We start from the raw sequence: 16,015 nt of genomic DNA, 5'->3' as shown, positions 1-16,015 counted from the left end.
TGGTTGTTAGGTAGTAACTAGGGTGCATAACAACAATGGAGAATTGAGTTTTTATTTAGTTGTCAATAATTTTAAGTACAATTTTGATTATTATAAATTGACATATGAGCGAAAGTGAATTTGAAGAAATTGAACGGGCTTGGGAAGAGGGGTGTTCCGCAATTATTCCCGATAAATCCAAAATCCGTTATCAAAATACCTACCAAAGTTTTAAAAAATGGTGCGAAGGCAAGAATTTAAGAATCGAAGAAAAGACTCTATTGGCATATTTCGTTCAAAGACATATGCAGTTGAAAGCTCCTGGAAGCCTCTTGGCAGAATATTCAATAATTAAATCCACCGTTTTTCTTTATGATGGCATTGATATTTCCAAGTTTTCAACTTTGATCGCGTATTTGAAGAGAAAAATTAACAAATTGTACCATAAGTTTCAATATTAATAAATAATTCGTTAGTTTTCTTTATTCTTTCAAAAAATAAATTAAAATTAAGAGATTTTTTAACTCGACGGTAAGTGCATTACTTACCGTCGAGTTGGAGTACTTACCCTCGAGTTGGATTACTTACCGTCGAGTTGCTAGTAAATGTCACCTACTGACGTAAAATCTGTCACGATAAACAGTCAAAAATGATCAATCGTGCAAAAAAATTGTTTTGAGTTACTAAATACAACCAAGCGTAACTAGCGGCCACTATAGAGCAATCCTAAATAAAGTTGAAACCAATCATGATACCAAAAAACGTAAAATTTAAAATTTTTAAGCAGAAATTCTGAAAATATACAAAATTATTGAGAAAATTAAAATCTTTAAAGTATAAATACTCGGTTTCTCGGAAACTATCAGTATTTGTATAACGCATGTTCGAGAGGATCATAATATTTTGACGTTTAGAATCGACAATTCAGAGATTGGACATCCTTAATGAGTCACTCTGTATAAGTCAGACCTAGTTTCTTGCGAATCTTCTCCTCACCTTTATTTTGTCTTTGACGTCGTTTGATTAATATCAGATCTCTTTATTCTTAAACCTCTTTGTTGTTAAAATACTTTATCAATACTATTTAAGAAACAAATCAAAATACTCCTAAAGCCGTATCAAATTTTTAGTAGCCTTGTTTGTTACTGTCTTGTTATCATTCGATTTCAGAATATACATTCTGTTCGACAGTGTGCGTTGTATAACAAAGAAAGCGAATGTTCGATATGGAAAATATCACCACGGACATGGCGTCCATTTTTTTCGAATCCTGAAAACACTAATAAAATATTTTTGAAAATCTTAAACACACAATGAAAGAATAAATTATTACCGAGCCCCGAAAGTTACTTAAAATAAATGAAAAGTTTCTTTTCAATGATATATTTGAAATTAAAAATTCCACTAAATTTTCCTTTTTAAAACCCTGTAACTTATCTATTAAAATAAACATTATAGAATTTTCATGGACTTTCAGCCCTCGGTAATACCGTACTCTTTCATCTTCGTTTAAATTTCTCAAAAATATTTATATTCGTTTTCTCAGTATTCGAAAAAAATGAATGCATTTAAATAGCATTGGACCCGACATTTTGTGCCTATCCCCTTAATATTTAAATTCCCAAAATTCATCAATAATTAGATTTAAAATAGTTTCTCGTGCACGTAGTTACGATTAATGCTCTAGTAATTAAGCACGGTTATGATTAGGTGACAAGCTCTAATCATCTGTATTTACTTATGACATAGCTGTGCAGTTTCCAAGTGTATAAACTTACCTACTTGATCAATATTGAATACTGCCATTTAAGTCGAACCTTATTTAACACGTGTTTAAATACGAGTAAGGGCTGCTATGCCATACCAAGATTGTGTAATTTTCTGATTTCTATAACACGATATTAATTATAAACTGGTGTATTTGGCAAACATGTTTGTAAACTGATGACATTTGGTTAGTGTATAGAAATTTAATGGGAAATTTGTTAGTAAAATAGATAGAAATAAAAATAAATGGTAAACTTGAGGAAATAATCTATTTTCTGGTTTTGCTAAAGTATATGTATCTACTAAAAATTTTAATTCGTTTTGTTAAATTAGTAGTAGATTTATATATTTATTTTCTTTAATTGGAAGTAACTACAATTTTAATTAAAAAAAACATTTATTTTGAAATTTCGGTTTTCAGTTCCAAATTACAAACTTTTGGTTTTGTTACTAGCTAATACAAAAAAATTCATCAAAGAATTTAATTTTCTCTGTTTTACACCTTATTTTATAGCATTAGAGTTTTACACTAGTCTATTATACAGAGAGGGGCTAAATTATGGAATAAATTTATTTTCTCTAAAATGAACTATTTTGGAGAAAAATTCCGAAACAGGTCGAGTTTTATTTTTAAATTACAATTTTTTGGCATATTTTTCATCCTACTGACGTCATCCAACTGAGCGTGATGACGCAATGAATGATTTTTTTAAATGGGAATATGGGTCGTGTGGTGACCCATTTGAAAGGGTCTTCAATTCTATATACAGCTATATAAACAATAATATTATATTTATACAGGGTGACCAAAAAATAGTTTTTGAATTAAATTAATTGACGCAAAAAGAAGAATGTACGTAATTTATTTAACTCAAAATACATTGTACTGCTGTCAGTAAATAGAAAAAAAAATTATTTCACAAATAAATATTTCATTTCGCTAAATTAAATCACAAAGTGCATCCCACCTGGCAGTTTGAATATTTTTTTTATTTATATTAACGTGTGTCAGCCACGCAGGCCATTGACACGGTCACAAAAGTAAGGTTTACAGTATGTTTAAATTACAAGAATTAAGAAAATAAAGAATTTAAATTAAGAAATTACAATATCAGCAAAATGATAAAAATCAACTTTTATATGGCGTAGTATAACCGAGAGTCTTTGAGAAACATTATTACATTATTAAAGTTACTATTATCACTAAGAGTGGCGATTTGGTCTTCATCCAGTTTATGTTGTCTTCGGGTGTTTGTGTATAGCTGGCACTCAACTTGTATGTGTTTGACGGTGACACGAGTGTTGCAGGTATGACACCAAGGAGGATTTCCCTGGCTCATCAGGTAACCATGTGTAAGACGGTAATGTCCAATTCTTAGTCTTCTCATGACAACTTTGTCCCTTCTACAAAATGCTGGTATTTTTAAGGCAGGTATTCTGGGTTGAATACTAGGGAGTTTTGAGTTTGTTCTATTCCAGAGGTTTTGCCAGACTCTCAAGCACATTTGGTTTACTGTATGTTGTAAATCTACACCAAGTTGTATACTTTCCATTGGAATGTCAAAACGGGATACCTCTTTGGCCGCTTGATCAGCGTTTTCGTTTCCTGTAATACCCACATGGGATGGAGTCCAAATAATGCTAACCGATACGTTTTTATCTAATAATAGGTGGCATGCATTGTGGATATTTTGAATTAGTGGGTTTTGGGAGTAAAAGTCCTTGATGGATAGTATGGAAGATAGCGAATCAGTGCAGATTGCAAGGTTTTTGCTTTTGTTGGTTGGAAAACTAAGTGCTTTCATGACAGCATATAGTTCGGCTGTGAAGATGCTACAGTAATATGGAAGACGGTAGGTAGTTATAACTTCGTTGGTGGTAGTCACAGACGAACCAACTTGATCTTCGAGTTTAGAAGCATCTGTGTAGATGATTGAGTCATACTGTTTGGTGTGGATGAGTTCAATGAAGGATGACTTTAGGGCGGAACTAGGGGTTTCTTTTTTGTTATAATGTGTTGATAGACTGGTGTTTATAGTGGCCAATGTTATTGTCCATGGTGTAATGTTAGAATATGAGATTGGAGTAGTAGTTCGTAAGTCTATATTACATTACCTACTAGTTTTTTAAGAATTTGAGAAGCTGGTATTACTGTTCTGGGTTTGTTTACTATCGTTGGTTTGGTAGAGTTGATTAATCCATTGACTGGATTATTTGGATTAACTGATGCTTTGACAAAGTATGACAAAAGAAGTCGCTGACGGCGAATATGAGTAGGTGGTTCGTTAGCTTCGATTTGAATACTTTCAATGGGACTAGATCTAAACGTACCAAGACATATTCGAAGAGCGGTGTTTTGGATGATATTGAAGCAATTTAGTTGTGAATTGGGAGCTGACATGTATAATACACTTCCATAGTCCATTTTTGAACGAATTAAAGATCGGTAAATTCTCAGCAACATATCTTCATCTGTTCCTCACTGATGATGCGCTAGTGATTTTAAGATATTTATTCTTTTAAGACAGGTACCTTTTAATTTTTGAATATGATATCTCCAAGATAACTTTTTATCAAAGATTACACCTAAAAATTTTTGTTGATGAACTACTTGTAGTTGGGTGCGATTTAAGGTTAAATAAATTAAGTTGGGATTATGTTTTTTACTAAAATGAACTATTTTAGATTTGTTTGATGATAATTTAAATCCTGTTCCTTTTGACCAACTGTGGATATCATTTAAAGCAGTTTGAATTAAGGCGCAAGTGGATAATGTGGTTTTGCCTTGAGAGAAAATTACTTGATCATCTGCCTATATTGTATATTTGACTGGGGGTCGAATCAGTGTGCCAATATTATTTATACTCATCAAGAATAGAGAAGTACTTAGAACCGATCCTTGTGGTATACCATTTTCAGTAAGATTTATTGCCGAGAATTTTCCGTTGGTAGAGACTCTGAAGGTTCTATTAGACAAAAAGTTCTCGAGAAAGTAATATACATTACCATATAATTTCATTTTTTGAAGAGGTTCTAGAACTACCGATTTCTGAACTGTATCAAATGCGCTCTCTATGTCGAGAGATACAGCAATTAAATCTCTGTTGCTGGCGAAAGCATGTGCAATTTCATTTTGTAAGATAATTAGGTTGTCTAGTGTACAACGATTTTTCCTAAAACCTGATTGGGCTTGGTCAAAAAAACATTGCTTTTCAAGATACCAGATAAGTCGAAAATTTAGCATCTTTTCTAACAGTTTGCACAGTGTGTATGTCAAAGAGATTGGTCTGAAAGAGTTTACTGTGTTATACAATGAGTTAGATTTCTTGATAGGAATTACAAGCGATTGTTGCCAAAGAGAAGGAAATTCTTGGCTTGTCCATATTATGATGTTATATAGCTCAAGTAGTTTCGATTTTGTACTTGGATGTAGATTTTAAGGAAAATTGAAGGGATCATGTCGCGTTCTGCTGCCGAATTTTTTAAAGTGGAAATGGCAAATTCGAGTTCTGACAAAGAAAAAGGAAGATTTATACACTCTATATGACTGGAATTTGTTGCATAAATTTTTGTGGATGTTTGTTGTTCTAGGAATATATTTTCATAGGTCTGGATCCCACGTATGAAAAAAAGTTGATTAATAGCAAGCTGAAAATTTGTAAATAGCTTAAGGGTGTCTAGTCGGACAAACTTTGATATATGTGAACACTGGAACAGGGGAAGTTTTAATTGTGAAACAGGTTAAAAATTTGGAACGGTCAGACCACGAAAACGGCTCATGTATTTTGTCCGACAGAACAGACTTAAACTCTTCGAACAGAGATTAAACTCTCATGCAAAAATCAGACTGCTATTTATCACCAAATGGGCGTTTTAATGGGTGAAACATGTAGAATATCTCAAATGACAGGAATTATGACAAGCAAAAACGTAAAACAAGTTTAAAAACTATTTATAAACAAACACGGTAATTTACGAGAACAGCAAAAACGATGTTCCTCGCTCAGGTACTCGTGTCGAACTCGACATTAAATTTTTTTCAGTTTGAATATTTAATTTAAGCGAAAAGCCATGTTTACTTGCCAAATAAATATTTTTTTTCTATTTTCTGAGAGCTATAGAATGTATTTTGAAAAACAAAATTGCATACATTCTTCTTTTTGCGTCAATTAATTTAATTCAAAAATAATTTTTTTGGCGACTCTGTATAAATAATGATATTAATGTTTATATTACTGAATAGAGAATTGAACTGCCTTTCAAATGAGTTACAACACGAACCCTATTCCCATTTAAAAAAGTCATGGATTACTTGCTGTCATACTGTCATCATGTGAACAAGTCAAACCATATCTTAGATTAAAAAGGGGTAGTTCCCTGGATTGGCTGTATACCTTATAGTTAAACAAACTGGAACATGAAGTAAAAACCACTTCTATGTAAAAGGTATATTTACTAAAAATTTTTAGAATCCCAATGGATTCAATAAAATGAGTTCATCAGAACGTTTTCAAACCTATCGGTCCATCATCAGTGAATTTGAATACTTGCAAAATAGCCCCAGAACCAAACAATGGTTGTGATTATAAATAAATCTACATTATGTTGAAATAAATTTAAAATGGCTAAACGCCGATGTTCAGGGATTAAACCTCTGGGAACATGGTGAAACTCTACCCGAGGACCCAATCAACCATCTTCGGTCAACGATGACTACCTCGTTGACCTCGTAGTCATCGTTGACCGAAGATGGTTGATTGGGTCCTCGGGTAGAGTTTCACCATGTTCCCAGAGGTTTAATCCCTGAACATCGGCGTTTAGCCATTTTAAATTTATTTCAACATAATGTAGATTTATTTATAATCACAACCATTGTTTGGTTCTGGGGCTATTTTGCAAGTATTCAAATTCACTGATAATGGACCGATAGGTTTGAAAACGTTCTGATGAACTCATTTTATTGAATCCATTGGGATTCTAAAAATTTTTAGTAAATATACCTTTTACATAGAAGTGGTTTTTACTTCATGTTCCAGTTTGCATATCTTAGATGTTGCCTGGAGCGTAGTAATGGAATATTTTAAACATCCATACTAAGTTCGCATTTTTTACTGATGTTTTCTTGACGGATTACTTGTAAAGGGTTTTTATCCACATATGTTTGTATTACTATATCTTCATGGTTAGCATGTAAATTTCACGTAATCACTGATGATGATTGGTCAACCAATCGAAAACTAGTTCTGTGATGTAACCCTTTCTAGGGATTTTAAATATATACCTTTAACAAAGGTATTTATTGTTTTTTTAAATTTTATATTGATTATTATTATACAGTTGTGAGCAAAAATAGGGTCACTCGATGAATTATATACGTTACATACGAATATCCTAAACCTGTTGTCCCATTTGAGTGATTTTTTAGTATGCTATAGCCTTATTGTTTAAGAAAATCGATGTAACAATATTGTTGCTAGACAGGTAAATGTCATTTTAAACCAAGTATGCTGTGCTTTTTCCTTAAAGTTCGAAACACCCTCTGGAATATTCTAACATATATAAAATATTTTTATTAAAACTCAATTCTAGACTTAGGCTTTCTTAACCTTTTGATTTTTGATTCAATCTCTTATGTTCGATAATAAAAGAAATGTACTTGATATTACAAATGAAGTATGCTCTTTGGTATTGATCAATATCATTCCAAATCTCGAGAGCTACTGTTTCTACCTCTTCTAAGGTTCTAGAATAGGGTGGTTCGAAAAAAACTTTTTTTATATTTCAGATCGCTATAGTGCACAAAAGTTGCCATTGGTATAGACTTGAAAAAGCACTAATTATTATTTTTTTATTAATTTGTCTTCCGGTCGCACAATGCCATCGAAGTTAGCAAAAATTGTGAAAAACCTGAATTTTTCATATATTTTTTTAACAGGCCAGATGGTTTTAATTGCGATCCTATACCATGAATTAACTACTAAAAGTATGTAAAATCAATATAAATGCACTTATTATACATTTGTTTCATATCTTCCCGTCGCGCAACATATACAAAATGAGTAAAATTAGTAGTTTTTGCAAAATTTCAAAGTTTGACTGTTTGGTACAATTTAATCATACGACTTTTAGAGATGGTATAGTTTAATTTAATTACGACTATTTCACTAGACTCTTTTTAACTGATAAAACTTCATAGCAACGCATCGTTTCCTACTGACAAAACTCCTTAGTGACGTGATTTCTCAGCGACAAAGTTATGACAGATCCGTCACGAAAGTGTCTGGTAATAACAAATAAATAAAGATTATATTTCGTTGATATGGTGCATTAATTGTCTCGTGAATTAGTCTTGTCGAATATCATTCGAGAGAAAATTATTTACCGGCAACATTTTCTCCTCGTTTCATTCAATTTCGTTGCCTTTTGGTAATTTTCGCTTATGAAATTTTTACAAAATCACTCGACTGACGTCTCGTGATTTAAGTCAATATTTAATTCGCGAAAATTGCCAGGCAACGAACTTTCATACCAGTCGAAAATATTGCCGGAAAAATTTTCTCTCTTGTGATATTATATACGATAATATATTTAAAATTCAAGCATATAAGATAAATTTTGATATTCAAGTGGAATTCGGTCGCGCAGCTTCGTCAAAAATAGCAGACTACCGAGAGACGAGGCGAAATTGACGAATGCCAGCGAAGCTGCCATTACAACAAGCTTCTCCATTACAACTAACTGCCATTCCACCACCTTATCCAACACTTAGATGAAAATACGACAGTCCAAATAGGATATTTCTTGCCAATTGGAAAGGCCCTACCTGATTGTGAAAGACTACCACTTATTGATTTTAATCCTATTGATTGTGAGATTCCAAAGTTGGCAAGCGTATTCTTAAGCTTGTCAACCCTTAAGCACCAATAATTGTACTTGCTTGAGATATCAGAAGTCATCAAGTCAGGACATTGTTCAGAAGACTTTGTAGTGGGTACGTAATCCTATCCCAACGTCACATTCAAAATGGCTTACTACTGCAAACCGAGTTTTGCGTTTCTACATCAGTGTGTCCAACCCTTCTTAAAATTTAAGAGAAATTGTCACATTCATTCTCAAATGTTATAATATGCCTATGTGGTTTGCCACAAAAATAAACCACAAATTCACAGATGGGCCTAGACATGATCACAAAATCATTGAATATTCAAGGTACTTACCAGTAAAGTTTCTTCAAGTTGTTGATCCCGTTTTACAACGGAATGCTTACTTTGCCCATCCCGAAAATTTACTTTTGGCTATGGTAACTGATGACAGAAACCATATCCGAGAGCTGGGCTTTAGGCGTATCATGAAGGAAAAGCAAGCAATATCTGAAAGTGACTCTATCAGAATCTTTAAACCACTAAACTTAAACTTTAAGGTTAAATAGTATTACGAAATTATCAAATGGAACACCAGTACACTGACTCCCCTCTACTGCAAAGAAAATTGGCTAATGAAGAGATAAAACAGTATGTGAGCAATGACTTCAAGCCTGTTATGAGTATAGATACTTTGCCATGCCATACACAGGCAGTTGAAAGATGCGTTAAGCTAGTGACCGTAGCTTCAAGTAAAAAGTGTGGACACAGTTCTAGAGACCGCTATATTAGAACCACATTATTGCAGCGCTCAACGATGCCAACGATTAAAATCAACAACAACTGGTAGTCGTTCACAATCAGGTAGGGCCTTTACAATCGGTCCGGATATCATATAGTGGCTGTTGTATTTCCATCTAAGTGTTGGAAAAGGTGGCGGAATGGCAGTTCGTTGTAATGGAGAAGACAAATACTCCATTGTAGAGGTATTCCTACATGTACCTCTATTTGTGGCTGCGCTAGCTTCGCTGGAATTCGTCACTTTCGCCTCGCCTCTCGGTAGTCTGCTGTTTTTGACGAAGCTGCGCGACCTAATTCCACTTGAATATCAATATGTATCTTAGATGCTTGGATTTTAAATATATTAATGTAATTGAATTAAACTATAGCATCTCTAAAAGTCGTATGATTAAATTGTACTAATCAGCCAAACTTTGAAATTTTGCAAAAACTACTAATTTTACTCATTTTGTATTACGTTGCGCGACCGGAAGATATGAAACAAATGTATAATAAGTGCATTTATATTGATTTTACATACTATTAGTAGTTAATTCATGGTATAGGAATGCAATTAAAACCATCTGGCCTGTTTAAATTTTTTTTTTGAAAAATTAAGGTTTTTCACAATTTTTGCTAACTTCGATGGCATTGCGCGACCGGAAGACAAATTAATAAAAAAATAATAATTAGTGCTTTTTTCAAGTCTATAGCAATGGCAACTTTTGCGCACTATAGCGATCTGAAATTTTTTTTTTTTATTTTTTTATTTTTTTTTATTATTTATTAAATTAACAATGCACCTAATCTTAAGACTAACCAGCATTTTACATTTAACTTAATCTACTACTGTACTGTCCTAGGTATTCCCAACGGTTCACCTTAGAAATTAATAATTATTGTTGCACACATCACTGTTGTGGCTAGGTTCACTGTCCGAATTTAAACTGACACTGACATTTTTATAGATTTATCACTATCACACAAGTTCAAAAGGTTTGGTGCGTTTGAGCCTGCGCACTAGGTTTTGATTATCTAATATCTGAAATAAGAAAAAAAGTCATTTTCGAACCACCCTATTCAAGGAGGTGGCAAACGCTGTCGTAGTCTTCTGGAAATTATGTCCCACAAATGTTCGATCTGGTTAAGATCAAGACTATGAGATGGCCAATTCAAAGTCCGAAGATTTACCTCTTGTAAATATTCGACTACAAATCGTGAACGTGAGGTCTTGCATTATCGTGCATTAGCAAAAAATTGTTACCAATATAAGGACTGGATAGCATGGTAGATAAGTCCGTCGCTATATAAGATCACTGCTTGAACACACTTATTGCGGACCAAATTCCTTGTAGTGCGTTCCATTTCCACCAAACAACCCATTTCAAACCGACTTAATTGAAACTTTAAATAATAAATCTACTAATTTTCACAACAAACCAGACACTTTTTGACTGTTAACAATTTGACATCCATTAAATTGTTATGTTCTCAGAGCCTACTTTAAGCTTGTTTATTCTACTAAGCAGAAAATGAGGATTTACTGAGAAAAAACATGGCTAGTTGTTAACGCACCTACTCTTTTTATTATCCAACATAAGCAAATAAGTCAAAAAAGAAAATGTCAATAAAGCCTAAGGCTACAATTTAATTTCATTATTTTATCTATTATTATGCCAGAATATTCCACAGGGTGTTCCGAACTTTAAGAAAAAAACACCGTATGATTGTTACACCCGGTATAAAATAACATTTACTTGTCTAGCAACAATATTATTACATCGGTTATATTAAATAATTAGGATATAACTTACTAAAAAATCAGTCAAATAGGACAAGAGGTTTAGGAAATTCGAGACATCTAACGTGTATAATTCATCGAGTGACCCGATTTTTTGCTCGCAAGTGTATTATGAAAAAAGTTTACTTAGTTCGTTTCTGGCTGCATTTCACTAAGATCAGAAGACTTTTTAAAAGAATTTTAACAAGTTTATGAAGCTACATCGTAAAGGGTCTATTATGAATCATACAGGGTTAAATTTTGAAATTGTAATATTTTTAAAGATAAATTTACATGTACACACATGTATCACACAAGCCTAGCCAAATCCGTAAGCTTTATTTTAATGAAACATACTGTATATTTTCATATTTTAAAAAGATGCTTAACAATCTAATCTCAACGAACTCTATCATGTAGTGTCTATTATGAATAATGTAAGGCAAAATTTATAAATTATATAAAATTTTCGTAGACAATAAATACATAATAATCAAAGTTTTAAATTAATAATTTATTACGTTTGAGATAACGGTATTTTTTATTAGCTAAGTAGTGACATACATTTTCTAAACTAAGTATCAGTATCTTGGGTTCTGTATTTAATTTCATGGTGAAAATTATACAGAATTTCAACATTTCATTTCGTATTACATAAACCCTACATAATATGGTTTGTTAAGATCAGGTTTGCTTTTCAAAACCAAAAATATTCAGGGTATTTCAATAAAACTAAAGTAGACTGGACTCTGCGTTTTTTTTTAGTTTATAAAACAAAAAGTTTTATATTTAAATGAAAGCTTAATCTACACTCACCGGCACACAATTCCGCCACTCAAAATTTTTGATTGAGTTTGACAAGTATTTAAAACTCTATTATTTGTACTCCTATTTTCAAGATTCTTGCATTAGTGTGTAGGTACATGTATTGATGTCGTTCGTTATTATTCAAGCAACAAAAAATTTTTGCTTAAATGACATTATACAGGGGTGAAAGAAGCGTTGTATTTTCTCCTAAATTTAAATAATTCTTTGGAAAAATTGGAGGGCCGATTTAGTTTCATACTCCTTTCGTATCATATTGGAGGTTTCCCTAAGATTTTGTTTTTTGAATTATCCGAATATCTCTTTTATTTTAAACTCCGTAAATAAAAACACTGCTTTGAAGGTTTATTTAATTAAAAATATCAAACGCTCTAAAATTAACAACATAAAACAAAATTATTAACAACAAAACAAAACAAAACAGCTCAGTAGCGGGTATATTCTAGGGCTTACAATACCGGAATTCCGGGATCCCGAATACCGGGATCCTGGATGATTTTTGTCCGGTATTCGATACCGGTATTTAAAATAAAAACACCGGTATTTCGGTATTAGCTTAATTTATACAAAAAGAAATGATGCACAATAAACTTTCTCCTATAATATTTTTTGCTATTACAAGAAATTATTTTTGAAGATAAACAACCAATTACATTGTAAAAAATATTTATTAAACACGTTTATTACACATACAAGTCAAGTATGGCGCTTTCTAAAAGCGTGAATGTCGTTAGTTTAAGGCGAAGGGTTATATCAGCTTCTACAACCAAATTATTAAATCTCGTCTATACAAATAAATAAAATGAGTTATATAAAAATTCTTAAATATTTAAAATTATACTATTTTATTTTATAAATAAGCCGTAAGATTTATTAATCAGAATTGTTTTTATATGTTCAGATCTATTTTTAATTTTTTTGTGTATTGTGGTGTATAAATTAGGCTCACTTATTTTCTGAATTATTAAAAATAATTGAAAATATATAGCCTAAATAGTCTAAATACAGAGTAATCCATATAAAAAATTTTGTCACAGTAAGTTAATTGTTGTATTAATATATTTTAAAGTTAAATTAATTTACAAATAGCAAATTTCATAAGTCAAAGTACAATCTTATTATATGCAAAATTTATCCTAGGATCAAATATATAGTTTTTCTATTTGCACATTTTTTTGTATTCCTATTCCTACTCTCTATGTAATGTTATAAACAACATTTACTCATTTCAAAACAAAAGGTTACATATATTATTTAATAACAAGTCGATATAACAACTGAGGATAGTATAAATATAACGTGTATATTTTTTATTCATAATACCGGTTTTAATACCGGGATCCCGGTATTTGAAATTTTAAATACCAAATACCGGTATTGAGATTTTGCCTCGGTATTGTAAGCCCTAGTATCGTTCGAAGATACGTACCGTATCTTTTCGTCCTAGTACCTTTCGAAGAAACGACTGCTCGCAATATGTTTGGCATCGAATAAAGATGTGTTATCCTTGCCTGGGGAATAGCCCGATATTCCTCTACCAGAGCCATAACTGTACCAAATTTTCTGGAGGCCTAGGATGACGACGAATAGCTATTTTTAGTTCATCTCATAAATGCTCAACAGGATGGAGATCTGGGCTGCATGCGGGCCATTCTAATCTTATCAATCCAACTTCTTATGTTTATGATGTACAAGAAATTGTACATCTCTTACAAGAAAAGAGTTATTCGAATAATTCATTTTAGTGATGCCTCCGGGATGATATGACAGGACCACGAAACAAAATCAGCTCTTCAATTTTTCACAGAATTTTTTAAAGTTAGGAGAAAAATCAACGCCTCCATTCACCCCCGTATAATGCCTTGTAAGCAAAATTTTTTTGTACTGGAATAATAACAAACGATATCAATATATGTACCTACACCTACAAACCTATGCAAGAATCTTGAAAACCGGAGAACAAATAATAAAATTATAAATTGTCAAACTGAATCAAACATTTTAGGGGGCGGAATTTTGTGCCGCGCCGGTGAGTGTAGTTTTTCACATAATTTTCACGTCTCTTAAAATAGTTTATAATGTTCTTCTTTTTTTTTAGGTACAAGATGGAATTATAGTTTTAATATTAAGCTTTGTGTTTGGTATTTTCGTAACTCTGGTGATAGAGGAACCTGGAATAATGCTCCAAAAGGCATATTTACCTCAAATAAGCAAATGGCGAAAAAGTTCTCATGAAGCTAAAAACACTGAGTTAAAAAAATTAAATAAATAGTTATCTTCCTAACTAGTGCGAAAAGTGATACTTTCCGCACGAGTTGATATTTTTTCTAGGGCCGTACGTTTGGAAAAAACCACAAAAAATAGAGTTATATATCAATTTTTATTTATGAGTGAAAATTCACAAATTAATACGTTCTTTGACAAGGTTGTCAAAACCAATCTTTCAATAAAATTGGTTACCATGACGACGAAATGGGTTTCCATGACGACGATTCAAAATCATTGTAAGTCTACTGATTTGACTTTTGACTATTATGTCAAAATCATTTTATTTCTAATTGCATAAGAGCTCTAAAATTATCGAATTTTTTCCGAGTGACAGTTTTAATTTCACGACCCGAAGGAGAGTGAAATTATGTCAAAGTGTCACGAGGGCAAAAATTCGATAATAATTTTAGAGATCGAGTGCAATTTGTTGCGAATATTTCATGAATAAAATTGTTCAAAACCAAAATTTTATTTTAATTTATTTATGTAATTACAAATTAGTAAAATTAAACACACAGTTGTTATAAATATTTGACGGTTGAAAGTCATCACTTTTATAATTTTTGAAACATTAATTTTCATTAATGTCACCGAATGTATTTTTTCGTAACAACGAAGGGCATCTGACGTAATATACTTGACGACGGGATATTATCAAATATGATCAGTTTAATTTTTATTTCTGCAGCTTTCTATTGGTCAGAATCTCGTATGAATGAAATAATCGTATATAATATCACAAGAGAGAAAATTTTTCCGGCATTATTTTCGACTGGTATGGAAGTTCGTTGCCTGGCAATTTTCGCGAATTAAATTTTGACTTAAATCACGAGACGTCAGTCGAGTGATTTTGTAAAAATTTCATAAGAGAAAATTACCAAAAGGCAACGAACTTGAATGAAACCAGGAGAAAATTTTGCCGGTAAATAATTTTCTCTCGAATGATATTCGACAAGACTATTTCACGAGACAGTTAATGTACCATATCAACGAAATATAATCTTTATTTATTTGTTATTACCAGACACTTTACTGACGGATCTGTCATAATTTTGTCGCTGAGAAATCACGTCGCTAAGGAGTTTTGTCAGTAGGAAAGGATGCGTTGCTATGAAGTTTTATCAGTTATAGTATATTAAGTATGGAGAACGGTAAGGATTTTATACCGATCGAAGACAATTGTTTGGAGGAGGAGCGGAGCGACGACTCCAATTATTGTCTGAGATCGGTTACCCTTAACGTTCGACATGCTTATAACCTTTTTTGCACGATTGATACCATTATAAATGATAAAATTAAACATTTTCGTCATATTGACTATTTTCATTCATTTTATCAAGATAGATACTTTGGTTGTTAGGTAGTAACTAGGGTGCATAACAACAATGGAGAATTGAGTTTTTATTTAGTTGTCAATAATTTTAGGTACAATTTTGATTATTATAAATTAAAATATGAGCGAAAGTGAATTTGAAGAAATTGAACGCCCTTGGGAAGAAGGGTGTTCCGCAATTATTCCCGAAAAATCCAAAATCCGTTATCAAAATACCTACCAAAGTTTTAAAAAATGGTGCGAAGGCAAGAATTTAAGAATCGAAGAAAAGACTCTATTGGCATATTTCGTTCAAAGACATATTTGCAGTTGAAAGCTCCTGGAAGCCTCTGGGCAGAATATTCAATGATTAAATCCACCGTTTTTCTTTATGATGGTATTGATATTTCCAAGTTTTCAGCTTTGATCGCGTATTTGAAGAGA

General features: G+C 32.1%; 1 protein-coding gene across 3 annotated transcripts in view; it reads left to right on the top strand.

The window, feature by feature from the left end:
- The window catches only part of LOC114341083 (O-acyltransferase like protein), a 134,854-nt gene extending 120,129 nt beyond the window's left edge, over nt 1-14,725 (top strand). For all 3 annotated transcript variants that reach the window (XM_050649799.1, XM_028291864.2, XM_028291865.2), the window contains exon 12: nt 14,090-14,725. In XM_050649799.1, the coding sequence (XP_050505756.1) occupies nt 14,090-14,263 (174 nt within the window). In that variant the 3' untranslated portion in view covers nt 14,264-14,725. The remainder of the gene's footprint in view (nt 1-14,089) is intronic.
- Nucleotides 14,726-16,015: the final 1,290 nt, after the last annotated feature.

This window comes from Diabrotica virgifera, chromosome 4 (genome assembly GCF_917563875.1).
Source record: "Diabrotica virgifera virgifera chromosome 4, PGI_DIABVI_V3a".
NCBI classification, from domain to species: Eukaryota; Metazoa; Arthropoda; class Insecta; order Coleoptera; family Chrysomelidae; genus Diabrotica; species Diabrotica virgifera.
The sequence above is the reverse complement of the archived record's forward strand: the minus strand, read 5'-3'. Positions and strand labels throughout refer to the sequence as shown.